The sequence below is a fragment of the Odocoileus virginianus genome, chromosome 5 (assembly GCF_023699985.2).
Source record: "Odocoileus virginianus isolate 20LAN1187 ecotype Illinois chromosome 5, Ovbor_1.2, whole genome shotgun sequence".
NCBI lineage: Eukaryota > Metazoa > Chordata > Mammalia > Artiodactyla > Cervidae > Odocoileus > Odocoileus virginianus.
This window is the reverse complement of record NC_069678.1, coordinates 68,418,209-68,436,650: the sequence shown is the minus strand read 5'-3', so window position 1 is coordinate 68,436,650 and position 18,442 is coordinate 68,418,209. Positions and strand designations below refer to the sequence as shown.

The 18,442-nt window shown below is 37.9% G+C and overlaps 1 protein-coding gene across 4 annotated transcripts in view; it reads right to left on the bottom strand.

Annotated features, from left to right (window-relative positions):
- Positions 1–18,055, bottom strand: part of MYSM1 (Myb like, SWIRM and MPN domains 1) — a 48,317-nt gene extending 30,262 nt beyond the window's left edge. For 2 of the 4 annotated variants that reach the window (XM_020905652.2, XM_070468104.1), the window contains exons 1-7: positions 14,277–14,381; positions 9,232–9,307; positions 7,530–7,600; positions 5,480–5,557; positions 5,368–5,391; positions 4,180–4,258; positions 1,209–1,307 (exon numbers count right to left, since the gene is read on the bottom strand). In XM_020905652.2, the coding sequence (XP_020761311.2) occupies positions 1,209–1,307; positions 4,180–4,258; positions 5,368–5,391; positions 5,480–5,557; positions 7,530–7,600; positions 9,232–9,307; positions 14,277–14,341 (492 nt within the window). In that variant the 5' untranslated portion in view covers positions 14,342–14,381. Of the gene's footprint in view, positions 1–1,208; positions 1,308–4,179; positions 4,259–5,367; positions 5,392–5,479; positions 5,558–7,529; positions 7,601–9,231; positions 9,308–14,276; positions 14,382–17,901 lie in introns of those variants that run through there. The other 2 variants (XM_070468105.1, XM_020905737.2) reach the window with 2 other exon arrangements.
- Positions 18,056–18,442: the final 387 nt, after the last annotated feature.

Here is an 18,442-nt window from a genome sequence, read left to right as displayed (position 1 = left end):
AGAGGGAGCAGACTGATTGATTTACAATGAATTAATTCCATTACTTATTTCCTATGACCAAATGACACTAAATTAGATAAGTCTTGTATACAAGGTAAAACCCAATACAGCTGACCCTTGAATAACAGAGGGTTAGGGGCACCAACCCTCCATACAGTTGAAGATCTGCATATAACTTAAAGTTGGCCTGCACTTTTTGCGGTTCCTTAGTATCTGCAGTTCCACATCTGCAATTCCACCTCAGTGGATTGTGCAGTGCTGTATTACTGACTATTGAAAAAAATCCACATATAAGTGGATCAGCTCAGTTCAAGCCTGTTTTATTCAAGACTCAACCCAATTTACATGAAAAGAAAGTGCCAAATTTCACTTAAGACACTTTCAAATTCTATATAATTATGCTTTCAGTACTCAAGCAGAACATATTAGAGAAATTCTAAACATCAGAAGTACATGGTTGAATACAGCACAAATTACTTTCAAGACTAAGGAACTAGACCGTAACTGTACATTTTCGAACACTGCAGTTTATTAGTTTTCAGACAGTTCTTCATAATAATTGTACAAGTTTCATTGCTATTAAAAAGATAATCATGTTAGTATTTTTGGCCCCTAAGTTCTAATAATTCTTAAAAGTTTAATGCAAATATTTAAAAAGGAAAAAAATTTTCCAGGAAGCAATGACCTCTTAAGGTGTTCTCTTTGGAATACTATTTGCTTTGTAGGATGTTTTTGAGCAACTAAAATTTGTCCTACTTAACTGCATGAAATTAAGTGGAATAACATAATAATACCAATTTAACAGGAATCCTCAATACATTGAAGATATGTTTTGAGATTTTTGAAGACGAACATTTATAGGGTACTTTATGGGTATAAAATATTTTCACTATAAATACTCTGAACATTAAGACTTTAATGCCAGGTGGCACCAGTGGAAAAGAACTCGCCTGCCAATGCAGGAGATATGAGACATGGGTTCAGTCCCTGGGTTGGGAAGATCCCCTGGAGGAACCCACTCCAGCATTCTTGCCTGGAGACTCCCCACAGACAGAAGAGCCTGGTGGACTACAGTTTATAGGGTCACAAAGAGTTGGACATGACTGAAGTGACTTAGCATATACGCAAGTATGCCTGAATTAAAGAACTATTTATGCTTATTAATTTTATTTTAAATATGATCACTAGGATATTTATATCCTGCTTACCTTATTTTTAAAGTACTGTCTGGCATAACTCTTCACTTGTAAAACAGTGCGACTTCCAATTAGCTTTGCAATTTTGGTCCACCTTCGGCCAAATTTAGCCTATGTTATCAAAATGGAAAAGAAATTGCTTTTGATTAGCTTAATTAACATTCCAAATTACTGCCATATTAAAAAAAAAATCTAAAATGATCTATTTTTGTTTTCTAAAGCACACAAGTCTCATATATAGTTAAGACTCTTAAAATCAAAGCCCACAATCTTCTCTTTGAATCTTGTCTTCTAAAAGCCAGATGATTTAGAAATTTCTTTTTATAGCTACCTAAATGAAGATCCATCACTTCTAAGTACTCCTACAGTATGTATCAGTATTATACATTATGATGTTCCAAAATTAAGGATAACTCAACAAAAAAGTGCACTGAAAGGGAGATGGGTTGTATTTTCTATTTTCCAAGTATAGAATCAATTGACTATGTTCCAACACTAATTTCAAAAAAATTTTCTTACTCAGATTCCATATTAAAGTATCTATTACATATTCTAACTTTTACACTGTTCAGATATCACGGTAAACTGACTTAAAAGATTGAATCACGAATAAAGTGATCTTCAACCAATACCTCCCTACACCCCTTCACTTTCAAAGGCGGTGTACCTACTAACATCGAAGCTGTGAAGGGAAAAACTGAGAATCTGAGGGAGCTCTGGTGTGTTTTCAAATACAGACAGGAATGCAGTGTAATTTTAAAGCTAGACAGTATTTTAATTATCAAGGCTATCATTTGATACATAAATCTCCTTTACATTATCTCTAACACAAGATACTCTCCATTTCCCAAAGAAGCTCAACAATCTTTTTTGAGATTTCCTAAAACTGTCTAAAGAAAAAAAAACAAAAACAAAAATATAACAACTCAGAGAAGTTGATCTCAGGGCCAGATTTACATGCCAGAGTGTCATGACTAATGGCAATAAATTATCCTGACCTAAATGATAAACCTTAACCTACATACTTATTTCTGGTATTCAACAGAAAATCTGACGTATGGACAATTTCTTAAAACTGAAAGTACTTCTGAGAAAATCAGTAAGTATAAATTAATAACTTATGATAGTTCTTAACTAACACCTGAGATCAACTCCTGGAGAATTAGTCATCTGTATTATGTGCTAAGGGCTTCCCAAGGTGGCGCAGTGGTAAACAATCTGTTTTCCAATGCAGGAGGTACAAGAGAAGCGGATTTGATCCCTGGGTCAGGAAGATCTCCTGGGAAGGAAGCGGCAACCTGCTCCAGTACTGTTGCCTGAAAAATCCCATGGACAGAGCAGCCTGGTGGGCTACAGTCCATTGGGTCGCAGAGAGTCGGACACAGCTGAGTGACTGAGCACACACTGTGTAATGAAGGCAAACATGTAATTTGGTAGCATGAAGCACTTTTGGAAACAGGAAAGATCTGGATAATATGTGACTAGGTAGGATTCTAGGGGCTTGGGCACTATGAAAATTGGAGAGGGGACACTAACAAGAGAAGCAAAGAAAACATTCACCAATTTAAAAATAGAGCAAAGGGACAAGAAAGAAAAAATCTTCCATCATTCAGTACCACATAATTTCCTACTCTCAAGCCTGAGAGAATTCAGATTACAAGCAAATGATACTAATGGGTTACCAAGGCTGAGAATACAACCAATGGTTCCATGTATTTTTGTGGGAAAATATTTTAGGTTAAAAATATCTCTTTATATATACACAGATAGATATAGATATCTACATATGTACCTAAATAAAGACACTTGCTTTTATAGGGACAAATTATTTGTGGAAGGATTCACAAGAACAGGTGATAGGCAAAGAAAACTAAAGGTGAAATAGGAGTCAGAAGGAGACTTAACAGCCTACAACTTTAGGTGCCATTTGAGTTTTGAACCATGGAGCTAAGCCTCTATAACTACCACCAATGTCAACAATAACAACCCCAAAATTCACAATCCATTTGTGTGTACATTCTGATCTTTGGTAATGGACCAAACACCAAAGTTGTCAGCAATCTTAAACATATGACTGGTTTATTAGATTATATAAATGATAATCACATGACAGACTAAAATATCAGTATAGAAAGCATCAAAAGTAAAGGAGAAAAATCTCAGGAGATTTAACCCTCAAAATAGTTTCTGTAGTTTTTAAACTATGTTTCAATTTGCATCCATGAATACTACATAATATTACATAAATATTCTACATATATAATATATAAATATATATAATTTCAAAATTAATTAATATTGGGTAATATGTACCTTAAAGAAAAAAATATAATCTACTAAAGACAGTTTAAAAAATTCCTGCATATTTTGTTAAGTTTCATTATATTAAGGCACTTTCTCATAATTAGAAACTTGTGTACCTTTTTTTTTCCATTATGCAACTGTGGACATTTAAATAGATCTCAGTGAAACATTCATGCAAAAGGAATGTTTCTGGTCTTTAACTATATCCACTAAAATATTTAGATTGTGTGCACAAATGCCAAAATTGGAATTGAAAAAAAATCAGCTGATCACCCAGACTGTTCCAAATACACAAGTTTTTTCCCCAAGAGAAAAGATCAGGTAATTAAATAAGTTTGCCTTTCAATCCAGGTGGTTGGTAAAACGTATAAAGATACAGTACAATTTCTTGGGTTTTATTAGTACCAAAAAAGGGGTGAAAAACTATCTAAAATATTGAGTCAAGTCTATCAATATTTTAATATTTTAGTAACTTAAGTATGAGTTAAAAGGAATTCTCTCATACTATACTACAAACATAATCATTCTAACTATATCATTTAACTACAGAAAAACTATAAACGTGATTACTGTAATTAAAATGAAATTTTCGGTCTCTATAAATTAATTTAACCTTATAATTCTATCAATATTTGCTTCTAGAATTATTTCACTATAAATTAAAAATTGCTCTATTTACCAGCCCTTGTTCAAACAGCTCTTTTTCTTCTATCGTCCACTTTACTGAGTAACTGGCTGGTTTTGTAGGAGAGTGTACCCTGAGGGGAAAAAGAGGAATTGCAAAAAAATTTCTGAAATGGAACATTCCATATTTATGCAGCTAAAGGTTATAGATAGCCATGGGCTAAACTTAATACTTTTTGAGTCTAAGAATTAAAGAGAAGAGAAGAAAAAGCAGGCCGCAGCCTCCACCTGGGGGACCAGATTTACCCTGTCTTATATTACTTCTCTAGCTCAGGACAGGAGCCCCCAAAGACATAATCCTTGGCTCTGAGTGAAGATAACACTAAAAGACATCAAAGGAAGTCAATGTGATAACAGATAGGCTTCTTTAGACTGGACACAAAGCAGCAAATGTTAATACATCTCCAAAACCTGAGAGGCTTGTCAGAGATAGAGCTGGCTCCAGAAATATCATCTGATTCTTCTATGTAAATCTATGTAAACATCAAGCCGGAAAAGAGGTAAAAGTACTATTACACTATAATTATTGCTTTTGAAATGTAGGACATTAAGAAATTAAAAATAAAACTGAGATGAAGCCAACTAATTTAATTGACGTGAACCATTAATCTTTTCTTTAACTTCAGTTTTTAGTTGTTGTTGCTTGTTGAGCAAAATGCAAAAGCCAAAGTCTGTTCAGTGCTCAAACTCTAGTAATTACAAGTCCACCCTCTAAGGGATTATAAACATACAAGCTTAGAAACACTGAATAACATCAAACCTTCTTCAATTATAGGGAAGGGATATTTATAAAACAGTTAATACTTAATTTCTCTAGATAATTTTTAAAAACTACAAATTCAAATTAAAGTTTTATTTGAAACAACTGAAAATTAACTGACAGGGCAACAGAAGTCAAGTCAATTAGTAATTTATGAGAGGGCAGCTTAAAGAAGAAATCCTGAGAAAACCACCTTTAGTTCAATAAAATTGCCTGTGTAGGGCCATAAAGATTCTGACAAAAAAAATAATATAACAAAATTATCTTGTAACATTCCAACATTTGTAGAAGAAATTTTGATTTTATATTTTTGTAAATCCAAGGTCAAGAGGATTTTTCCACAGGCCAACTATAACTTCTTGTTTACTTTTCCCATTTTTAACTAATCAAGAAGATTTTAAAGTATAAAACATAAGTACATACATGATTTTTGCTGTTTTCTGCAGACTGCACCACATGAAAAAAGAAAATAAGGAAGCTTGTGAAGTTTTTACAAATACAATTCAGACTTAAAAGTATTATAAATTGATTTTACCTCTTCAAGTATTTTTTATCATCTTCCTTTTGATCAAGCCAGAATTTTCCTGGAAGTGACTTATTGGATAAGTAATATCTGTATAATTATTAAAGAAACTTTTAAAACAATAATAAAGTCCTATAAATTCTTATGCAATTTGTATAAAGCAGGCACTCACATATCCTGAAAGTCACACTTAAATTCAAGTGAAACCAATTCTTCTCAAAAAAATTTTCCAGGTATGTAATAATTGTAACAAAAATGTTTATATCTTATATGGTTTTTATCTGGATTAAATACTACATGTGAAGTCACACATACACAGTACCTGCACAAAATGTGTACTACCTAAATGCTAGTTTCTCTTTCTTCCCTATTAGAAGTGGCTAAGAAAAGATACATCCTCAGTGTTTGATTTAAATCTTTTTTTCCTACCACATATGGAGAATTAACAGATGAATCTGATTGGTCATCCAGGATAATTCAGGAGTATCTGCTTTCATTTTCTGAAGGTATTAGAGAAGAGTTTAGGGTTGTTCTCTACCCTCACAAATAAAATGAATGTTTGGGTCAAATCTACCTCAGACTCATTAAACCTAGCCTATACTGTTGTACTTTTAGATTCTTCACTTAACAAATATTGACTGTGTATCATGTACATGAGGCACCATGGTAGATACTAGGTGCTGAAGGATAGAAGAAAACATTACCCTTGTTTATCCAAGAGCTCACATAGCTTTTACTATCATTATTTTGTTCCCAAGTCTGGAAGTGAACCACTGACTACCTAAATATTCATTAATCTAGAATGACACTGTTCAACACATGGCCAACAGCCACATGTGTAGCTACTGAATACCTGAAATGTGGTTAGCACAAACTGAGATGTACTCTAAGTATATAAAATGCACGCTGGGTTTCAAAGAGTATAAAACAAAGAATGCAAAACATCTCAATGTTTACATATTAAATGTTGAAACATATTTTAAATATACTGGGTCAAATAAAATGTTATTATAATTAATTTCCCATTTTAAACATGGCTACTAGAAAACTGTAAATGACATATGTGACTTGCACTATTTTTCTACCGAAAAGCAATGATCCAGGCTATAGCTGTAATGATTGGGGAGAGTTGGAGAGTAAGAAAGCCTAAAAGGGGTTTACCTATGATAATTAAAGGTTCAGAGACACCCTGAAAACAACACAGCAATAACTGGGAGTAAAAGGAACAGAAATTCTGGCTTAAAAAGGAGATAAAAATCTATGAAACACAGATGAGTTGAAAACAAACCACTCATTAGAGTTGTATTAATAACCTTTATAAATCAGGAAATCAGAAAACTTTTTATTCAATCCTTTTATTTTACATGTAAAAAATATATGAGTTCCCCAAAATTTAAGTTGTAAATATCACAAATAGATGAAAGAAACAGGGCAAGAAGCCAGTGGCTGAACTGTGAATAATGACCGACAACTTCTAGGAGAAAAAAAATCTTCATTCTATAGTTTTGTGCTTTTTACTTAGATTGCTCCCAATAACACCTATAAATTGGTAGAATAAGAAGTGATAACTTTTACATATTCTAATTCTGAGTCTTTGGATGAATTAGTATATCATATAACTGAAAATGGGAGGTCTGGACTAGAAAATCTGGACTCCAACTAAGGATTCTAGCTGATTTAAAACACTCTATGGGAACTCCCTGATGCTCCACGGTTAGGACTCCACACCTCTCTTAAAGAGGGAATGGATTCAGTCCCTGGTCTGGGAACTAAGATCCCACAAGTCATGTGGCATGGCAAAAAGATAAAAAATAAAAACAAAACAACAACAACAACAAAACTCTGTAATATCTGTTCAATATTAAGGTAATAAAAAGAGTTGGTTGACAACAGAAACTCAAAAGTATTGGGTCAGATCTCAGACTTAGTGGTAAAACAGAATAGGTAGGTGTAACATTATATACTAGCATTGTATCTAGCAACTAACAGTGCTAGACAAGTTTTGCATTAATGGATTTTTAACACTGAAATCTTCACTTTCCTCATAATCAATAAAGGATACTCTTCTTCCAACAACATTTTCTCAATGACAGCTCTGTTCTCTTCACTGATGGTGCTATCCAGAGTCCAAGGCTATTAAAAAAAGGAAGAATAATTTTTTTTATTTACTGCTTTTTGAAACCAACTTCTGTTTTGTTAAATGAAAATATACAATAATATGATTACAAATAATAAAGCTACCATTTACTGAGCACGCAGACATATCTTTGGACTCCCATGATACTTGATATGAGATAGGCATCACTATTTCACAGATGCATTGATAGAAGCACTCACTAACGTTTCAAGCGGGAAAGAAGAGACTTGAACTTAAGATTCCTAGGCTCTGGCTCCTACTCATGATAAAGTAATAATGGCTATCCAGTATGAGGAACTATTAAAATACTATTAAGATTTTGCTAGATACCTCACCTATTAATATTTCCAAAACTCACCACAATTCCTTTTTTCCCCTTAAGCCACAATCTCTCCATACTTCTTTTTAACTCTTAAAAAGTAAACATTTCCAGCAAAGTCTCTTTTCCAAGCTCTATTTAGACTGTTATAACTAACTACCCACTCAAAATTTCCACTTGGATACCTAACAGGCTGCTTAAACTTCACAGTCAAAACAAAATTTACCAAAACATAACTTTCACCAACTTCTTTCCTGCCCTCCCAATTCTGTAAGCAGCATGACTAGTCACCAAGCTATTCCAGCCTGAAACCCAGGAATCATCCTGGATTCTTTCCTTTTCCCTCAATCCCCAAACCTAATATAACAAGAATTTCTACCACCAAAAGGTAATTCAAATCTGTCAACTTCTGCCACAACCTGAGGCCATGCCATCAACAAATCTTGCTTAGATCCCCAGAAATGTTTCCTAACTAGTCTTTTTTATTTTCTTCCTGCTTCCTACTAGTATGACAGGACCATCATTTGCCTCCCCAACTTTGTCACAGCTGTCACCTCTCCCCCTTTCCTACTATATTCTAGATACTGGGTTTCAACAACAGCCTTTGTGCTGCTGTTCTTTCTGCATGTAGTATTTTTCCTCTACTCTTCACATTCCTACTCCTATTTTCAACTTAAATGTCACCTTTTCAGTTTCCCTCACCATGTCTATCTCGATTATCGTATTCCCCAAAACCTGGCTTGGTGTCTGGCATATAGTAAGTACTCAATAGTTGTTCAGTCACTAAGTCATGTCTGACCCTTGTGAACCCATGGACTGTAGCCCACCAAGCTCCTCTGTCCATGGGCTTTCCCAGGCAAGAATACTGGAGTGGGTTGCCATTTCCTCCTCCAGGGGATCTTCCTGCCCAGGGATCAAACCCGCATCTCCTACAATGGCAGGGGGTTCTTTACCGAGTTACCAGGGAGGTCCAAGTACTCGATAAATAACTGTTAAATGAAGAAACGAAGCAGGCAACAATCCCCGTATTTTAGATGAAAAAACTGAGGTTCACAAATCTGAAAAGTGGTAGAGCACCAATTTGTACCGAAATCTAGCTGGCTCCAAAGTTGTTTCCCAGAAGGCCATTTTCTCAGTCAAAAGAAAAAAGAATAAATCCCTTCTATTTTTAAGTTAAGAAAAAGGTTTCACTATATTACCTCTGTGACCACTGAGAACTAGCACCAAGTTAAAAAAAAAAAAAAGAGAGAGATACTCTGGGCACTGAGTAACAGCTTAATATACCTGATATTTCCATAAAATACTTACAATAAGACCATTCTCAGTTCTCCATGATGAATCAAGATAATGATCTTGTAAAACAGATGCTGTATTTTCATCACTTCTGTAATAATTGAGAAAATAAGTATGAAAGTGAAATTATACCAGTTAATGAATATAATTTACACAGCACAGTGACTGACAGCTTTCATATGTTAAACAAATATTTAGTTCCTTTCTCCATCCTATTTCAATTGCTAAATATCAAGTTTGTTTACTTCTGTTTCTCAAGAATAAACAACTCCATAAGGAAAAAACTACCTCCAAACAGCAACCAGAAACAACACATTCTGTGGCTATGAACCAACACTTCAGATTTCTTTTGATGAATATGCACATCTATACAGGAATTCAACTTTCTGACTCTTTTGGTTATGTCAAGGCTGTATATTGTCATCCTGCTTATTTAACTTATATGCAGAGTACATCATGAGAAATGCTGGGCTGGAAGAAGCACAAGCTGGAATCAAGATTGCCGGGAGAAATATCAATAACCTCAGATATGCAGATGACACCACCCTTATGGCAGAAAGTGAAGAGGAACTAAAAAGCCTCTTGATAAAAGTGAAAGAGGAGAGTGAAAAAGTTGACTTAAAGCTCTCAAAATTCAGAAAACTAAGATCATGGCATCAGGTCACATCACTTCAAGGGAAATAGATGGGGAAACAGTGGAAGCAGTGTCAGACTTTATTTTGGGGGGCTCCAAAATCACTGCAGATGGTGACTGCAGCCATGAAATTAAAAGACGCTTACTCCTTGGAAGGAAAGTTATGACCAACCTAGATAGCATATTATAAAGCAGAGGCATTACTTTGCCAACAAAGATCCATCTAGTAAAGGCTATGGTTTTTCCAGTGGTCATGTATGGATGTGAGAGTTGGACTGTGAAGAAAGCTGAGCACTGAAAAATTGATGCTTTTGAACTGTGGTGTTGGAGAAGACTCTTGAGAGTCCCTTGGACTGCAAGGAGATCCAACCAGTCCATCCTAAAGGAGATCAGTCCTGGGTGTTCATTGGAAGGACTGATGCTGAAGCTGAAACTCCAATACTTTGGCCACCTGATGCAAAGACCTGACTCATTGGAAGAGACCCTGTTGCTGGGAGGGATTGGGGGCAGGAGGAGAAGGGGATGACAGAGAATAAGATGACTGGATGGCATCACTGACTCGATGGACATGAGTTTGAGTAAACTCTGGGAGCTAGTGATGGACAGGGAATCCTGGTGTGCTGCGATTCATGGGGTTGCAAAGAGTCGGATACGACTGAGCGACTGAACTGAACTGAACTGAAAGCATGAGAGCCACCCATTAATAGTACCACTCTCAAAATGGAAGAAAAAGCAAGGTGAAATAGAAGAAACAAAAGAAAATACTTGAAGGAGGACAGTACAGTGAAGAGAGCTAAGAAATCCGATGTTTTAACTCACATAACAAAAATTAACTTGAGTTATCTGGGGGCTTTTCTATGTCCATGAGGGACTCAACTTTGTTAATTCTCAGCCTTTTAACTAATTAGAACTCTCTAAAGTCACACTTAAAGAGAGTCAGTTACTTCCACCATTTAGATGAGGAAACAATGGAATCAGTGAGAGACTTAAGTTTGGGGGGCTCCAAAATCACTGCAGATTGTGACCGCAGCCATGAAATTAAAAGACCCTTGCTCCTTGGAAGAAAGGCTATGACCAATCTAGACAACATATTAAAAAGCAGAGACATTACTTTGTCAACAAAGGTCCATCTAGTCAAAGCTATGATTTTTGCAGCAGTCATGTATGGATGTGAGAGTTGGACTATGAAGAAAGCGGAGCACTGAAGAACTGATGCTTTTAAACTGTGGTATCGGAGAAAACTCTTGAGAGTCCCTTGGACTGCAAGGAGATCCAACCAGTCAATCCTAAAGGAAATCAGTCCTGAATATTCATTGGAAGGACTGATGCTGAAGCTGAAACTCCAATACTTTGGCCACCTGATGCAAAGACCTGACTCATTGGAAGAGACCCTGTTGCTGGGAAAGACTGAAGGTGGGAGGAGAAGGGGATGACAGGGGATGAGATGGTTGGATGGCATCACTGACTCGATGGACTTGAGTTTGAGCAAGCTCCGGGAGTTGGTGACGGACAGGGAATCCTGGCATGCTACAGTCCATGGGGCCGCAAAGAGTCAGACATGACTGAGCAACTGAACTGAACTGAAAGTCACACTGTTCACTTCATATGTATAGTTAAGTTTGAGGAGGCCCAATCTGTGATATAATTAAATTTAAAATTTGCTTCTGTATGTTTTGAAGTTATAAAAGTTTCCTAGTTAGTGACTTTTCCCAGTCTATACTTTTTTACAAACTGCTATACCTCTTAGAAACTGCTATAATATAAAGTTTATTGTCTGTTTCATCCAATAAGAATGTGAGTTCCATAAGAGCAAGGACTTAGTTTGGATGAGTGCTATAAATCCAGAGCTAGGCATACAAACGATCATCAATATTTGTTGAATGATTGAATGAAAAGGTAGGTGGGGTATGGATCACACAGGTCTCTAGGGAGTTGAGAGTACCATCACCAGATCTGGATATAAGAAAAGACCTCAGAAAAGACTAGAAGAGGGTGAAAGAGACAAGAAGCAGTTAAGAGGGAGTGATTACATAGATACTAGAGAAGTGACAGTAACTTAGACCTAAAACACAAGCAGTGTGAATAGAAAGAAGTGAACACATCTGAGGATAGTCAGAATCAACAGACTCTCTGATAGGAGAGAGGTAAGGAAAAAGGTTAAAATCTAGGTCTCTCCCCTGCATGACTGGGTGGATGGTGCCATTTATTGAACTAGGGAACTTGAAGAGGCAGGCTGGGTAAGGAAAGTTTGTATAAAGTGAGATTGAGGAGCTCGTGGATCACCCAAGGGAAAAAAGATTCAGGAAAATGGATAAATGGATCTAAAGATCAGGAGAGACACTTGAGTTGGTGACAGATTTGGGCAACATCAGCCTGCTATTAGGTGGAATTTAAGATTAACTGTCATTTGTGGGGGTCAAAATTGGTGGAGCATTGGGAAAATTTCATATGGTCCAACTTAACAGATAGAAATTTAAGTCTTGAGAGATGGATTGTGTGGTTAGTAGGAGTCTTATGACAAACATTCCTTGGAATACTATGATTTAAAGAACAAGCAGAAGAAAGAGAGGGTAAGAAAGAATGGTAGAAGGGAAACAAAACATTTCAATGCATCTTCTAAACTTGGTAGCCAGCACTTACCAAGGACTTAAAAGTGTGCTTTCAATTAATCTTCAAGATTTCATGATCAGCTATAACTGAACAATTCAGAGGGGCATCTAAGTGTTTAGTCACACCAAATTCCACATGATTAGAGTACCGACACTAGGAAGCAACTGTCACTAGACTGTAATGTTCACGATGCTCTAAAGAATTGTGTGAGACAATGACGATGACCATCAGGAACCAACAACTGGTTACTGGTTTCATGAGACTAATGTGACTATAAGTGCCACCAGCAGACTTTGGGCTCAGACAGAATAAAAAGAGAAAGGAAAGAAAAAAGAAAAAGAACACAATCATAAAAATAAAGAAAAACCCTTGGAAAAAGGGGAAGAGTCAGTGCTCTCAGATAATCTTTAGTGTTTCCAAGGGCAGCTCATCTCTCTTGAACTTCAGGTAAGAATCCCTCACACTTATTTTATACACTTATTGTGGAAAGTAAACCAAACCATGCATGCAAAAGCACTTGGTCAAGATTAACCTGATCTACACAAATGTCAAAGATTGTTATCAAAGGCTTTCTGTTCATTTGTATAGACTTGTACTGTTTTGCCTAACATTTGAAGGAGACTTCGTTACTTCTCATTTTTATAGTGTTTTAAGTTCAGGAAAACTTTAAAGGGCTCTATTTCAGTCCCTCATGGGCAGAGTTGGTGCTCTTCTTCACAATTTACAAAGGTGCTATTATTAGGTTGGATCATGTGAAATTGTTATTTTATAGGTCAAAAACGGTCTAAGCCTCACAGTTTTACCTGGCTCAATGTAGAGACTTCTAATGAATTTATTCATAGCTATAAGCAACATAGCTGGCTGAGTTGAGAACTGAGGTCTTCTGATCCTGACCAATGTAGGCCTCTTCTATTACTAAAAGAGAATTCTGAAAGCACATCTTTAAAACCGCATGTATCGATTTCTTTCTCTGCAAGCAAGGAGTCAAACAGCTAGATGTCTCAAGCTGGAGGCTGCTTTCTAAAAATCACACTGGCCTGCTCTGCAGGAACTGGTACTAAATGGTGACCTCGCACTGGGTCCTCAAAATACCATCCGTGGGTGGGACGGTAAAGAACACAACACTTACAGAGCACCTCTTACACTAGAGCACATCCCCAAATTATTTCATTTAATCTTCACAATAACCGTATGAGGTACATAACGTGATAGTCAGCTTACACATGAGTTGTCTGAGGCCCAAAGTCACACTGCTAGTAACTAGCAGGGTCAATACACAGCTGTCCAACTCTTAAGTCCCACTCCTTTCTTTTAGATCACGCTGCCTGTCGGGAAGTTTTTCACAACCATCCCTACGTAAATGAGGAAACCAGAGGCTAGTAGGGATAAAACGACAAGCCCAAGGTCACACGGCCTGCAAGCGACGGAACAAGAATTCCTAAGCTCGATTCCGTCCAGGGACCGCCCTTGTTCTAATTATTTTTTGGGCGGTGGCAAGGGGGCGGGTTCTGGGGTGGCAGTAAGGGAAGAAGCAATCTAACTGCTTAAGAGTATACAATGTGCCAGGCGCGGTCAGCGCCCTCACAGGATCCCGCTAAAAGGGCTGTCCCACGCTAGTCTACGGTACCCGCCCTCTGGGTTCAAGAGGAGCCAACAAACGGAATGGGCGAGGCGCGCCTCTCTGGCCGGCAGGAGACCCTGGCCCAGAGGATGGTTTTCCACTCCCCCGGCCCTTGCCGGAACCGCGGCCTTTATAGGGTACCTCCTCACAGCCGTGCCCCTCCTGGTCTCCGCAAGCCCAGTCTCTACCGCTCACCCAGACTGTGCCGCCACTGGCACTACGTCCCCTTCGATATCCACATCCGCCTCTTCAGCCGCCATGATGGGACCTGACCCCAGCCGTCCTCCCGAGAGATCCCGCGAGAGGTGGAGGGCCTGAAGGCGGGGCCATGTACGTCATGGGGCGGAGTCGACGCCTAGGCCAGCTCTTTCCTCGCTGGGGAAGCGGGGTTTCAGAGAAAAGATGCTAAAGAGTTCTGGAGTTCGATCCTTTTGGCTTTTGTTGAGGAGTAGCTCAGTGCTAAAGAAACCGGTTGCGATAGGCCAGTTCGATCCCTACTTTGGATCCTCTGGAGTAGGAAATGGCAACCCACTTCAGTATTCTTTCTGAGAAACCCCGTAGGCAGATGAAACTGGCAGGCTACAGTCCATGGGGTTACCGGAAATAGTCAGGCACAACTTAAAGACTAAGCTTCAACAAAAGCTTTGGCAAGCAGCCCAGGCTTGGGTTTTGAAGAGTTTGTGCTCTTGCATAAATTCTTTGGCGCCTCACTTCTCTGATTTGTAAAATGTAAAAATAATAATCTGCTGCTGCTTAGTCCCTCAGTTATGTCTGACTTTTTGCGACCCCATGGACAGAGGAGCCTGGTGGGCTACAGTCCGTGGGGATTCTCCAGGCAAGAATACTGGAGTGGGTTGCCATGCCCTCCTCCAGGGGATCTTCTTTACCGTCAGAGCCACCAGGGAAGACCTAAAATTTTTATCTAGAGTGCTGAAAATATCAAATTAGACCTACTTTGAACTGTGAAGGTGGCAACAGTGATCCTTACCTGCTGGTTTTCTTTCCTTTCTTTTTTCTTCTTTTTTAAGGAATTATTCAGTACTTATCAAAGTGCTGAACATCTGTTTTATCAAAAAAATTAAGGATATAACTTATGATTGCATATTTTATTTTGTAGAGATCTTTACAATTAATCAAAATATCCTTCTCATGACCATTGATCTTCATAATTACACAGTGAGTTAATCAGGACTGATATTGTCAGTCACAGTTCTACAGATGAGGAAACTGAGGCTCAGAAAACTGAAGTGACTAATGGAAAGGATAGATAGCTGGTCAAAGACAGCTGGGACCCGAATCTAGGCCTTTTGACTCTTTCCTGAGTGCTTACCCTCTATACATCATTTAGTTGGGAACTGTGAAAGACAAATGCCATTTCTCTCAATGAATTTATGGTTTTGCAAGAAATTAGATATTGGCCTTATGTTTTATTCTCCCTTACCATCTATCACTTCCATTATTGTAGCTGTTCATTTACTTGTCTGCCTCCACTGTTGGTTGATGAAATCACTAAGGATAGCACTGTATCTGCTAGTCTTTGCACTAGTCCTTATCCTGTCATCATTCAACAAAGCATCTGACACACAGTAGATGCTCAATAAATATTATACTGATGAATGAGTCAATCAATTCATGGAACGAATCCTCTTCCGACACTGTCGTGAGTTTTTTCCATCTCACTTTTCTTTATGCTCAAGCCATAGATGAGCTGTATTATGAATGTGATGACAGAAGATGGAGGGAAATTTTTTCAAAGAGGAAGATCTGGTGTCCAGTGCTCTGAAACTGTGTAGTGCCCCATCCTCAGGTCAACCTGCAGATGCTTTGTTGTTGTTTTTGTTGTTTAGTCGCTCAGACATGTCCAACTCTTTGTGACCCCATGGACTTTCGCATGCCGGGCTTCCCTGTCCTTCACTACATCCTGGAGCTTGCACGAACTCATGTTCATTGAGTCAGTGATGCCATCCAACAATCTCGTTCTCTGTTGTCCCCTTCTCCTCCTGCCTTCACTCTTTCCCAGCATCAGGGTCTTTTCTAATGAGTTGACTCTTCACCTCAGGTGGCCAAAGTATTGGAGCTTCAGCTCAGCATCAGTCCTTCCGATGAATATTCAGGGTTGATTTCCTTTAGGATTGACTGGTTTGATCTCCTTGCAGTCCAAGGGACTCTCAAGAGTCTTCTCCAACACCACAATTCAAAAGCATCAATTTTTTGGCACTCAGTCTTCTTTATGTCCAACTCTCACATCCATACATGACTACTGGAAAAATCACAGCTTTGACTAGATGGACCTTTGTCAGCAAAGTAATGTCTCTGCTTTTTAATATGCTGTGTAGATTTGTCATGGCTTTTCTTCCAAAGAGCAAGCGTTTTTTAATTTCATGGCTGCCATCACCATCTGCAGTGATTTTGGAGCCCAAGAAAATAAAATCTGTCACTGTTTCCATTATTTTCCCATCTATTTGCTATGAAGTGATGGAACCGGATGCCGTGATCTTCTCTTTTGAATGCTGAGTTTTAGGCCAGTTTTTTCCACTCTCCTCTTTCACCTTCATCAAGAGGTTCTTTAGTTCCTCTTCACTTTCTGCCATAAGGGTGGTGTCATCTGCATGCAAGGATGCTTTACCTGTTGTCAAAGGACTTATCCAGTGACCAGTTCTAGTGGTAGCTGGCATGCTTGTAACAGAATAGGCATTCTGAGGTATTTGTTGGATGTGATTTACGGTAAGTTAGAAAGATGGGCATACCCAGATAATCAAAAGAATATAGATGGCTTTTATCCATCTTTACATAGCAGGCCAGATGGGAACCTTGGATACCCATGATATCAAATGACGTAGACCATGACGCAGAACACCATGAGAACAGCATCTCTTGCAACAGGGAACTGAAGGCTTTCTGGCCCAGTGCCACCCTCAGTAGGCATTAAAATGTATGTGGAAAGAAGGAAAGGAAGTCCTGCACAGAACGCAAATATGCCCCAAGGCCTCTAGATGTAAAGGCCTCCTAAATAGGGGGACTAGCCTGAAGCCTCCCCACACATAACCCACACCGTGCTCCTGCTTTGCTGACTTATGTGAAACAGGCTCTGTGAGGCTTTAGCCCAACCCCAAAGAAGCCACCTGCAATTCAGGAGCTTCAGGAGACATGAGTTTGATCCATGTGTCCAGAAGATCTCCTGGAGAAGGGCATGGCAACCCACTCCAGTATTCTTGCCTAGAGAATCCCACTCAAAGAGGAGACTGGTAGGCTACAGTCCATGGGGTCGCAAAGAGTCAGACACAACTGAAGCAACTTAGCACTCATGCATGCACCTACAAAGATATAGCTATAACCCCACATATAACCTCAGTGGATTCCTGAGGCCCCGTCTATTATTTAAAATTCCTTGTTCTAGAGTTCTGCAAACAAACAAGCAAACAAAAAAACCTCTGCAACTCGTTTAAAGAACTATTTTCTCACCCATTTGAAAATAGAATAAAAAATTCAGAATTCACAAATACTTATATTCCCACTGTACTCAGTTTTAGAGAAATGGCATTGAACAAGATGGACTCATTCACTGCTCTCATAAAATTTACCAAACATGCAATTTCAAGATGGTGTAACAAGTTCTATTAATACATTCTCCATCCTTCTAGGATCACAGGGGGTGGCACTTATCCCAGAATAAATACTGTCCTATACCACATTTTTGAGGATATTGATTTGTTAAAATTTGAAAGGATTGCTCTAGATTCTAGGGACAACAAAATAGAAGACCCTGTGCTAATGTGGAGAAAGAACCAATAGGAAAAAATTAAAAGAAATTGATACTCACACAGAGCTTAAAGACAGGATCTGAAATGATGAAACTGTTTCTGGTAAATTTAACTATATCTTCCTTTCCCCTGACAAAAAAAGCTCAAGAGTACTTATAAGAATACAAAAATAAGTAAGCCAGACAAAGACAAATATCATATGATATCGCTTATATGTGGAATTTAAAAAAAATATATAAATGAACCTATTTAAAAAACAGAAAAAGACAAACACAGAAAACAAACTATGGTTACCAAATCAGAATGGTTGGGAAGGGATAAATTAGGAGGTTGGCATACACACAGTACTAGATATCAAACAGGTTAACAATTAGACATTGCAAAATAAAGGACTATTGAACTTGAGCATATAATCAAAGAGCTATCCAAAATGAAGCATACAGAGAAATGAAAGCACTTTTAAATAAGCAGAAAAGTCAGTGAACTGTAGGATAACTTCACACTCAGTTGGAGGCTCTGAAAAATGGATGGTAGGGATCAGGAAAAGTATTTGAAGGAAAAAAAGGAAAAATTTTCCAAATTTCAGGAAAACTATAAACT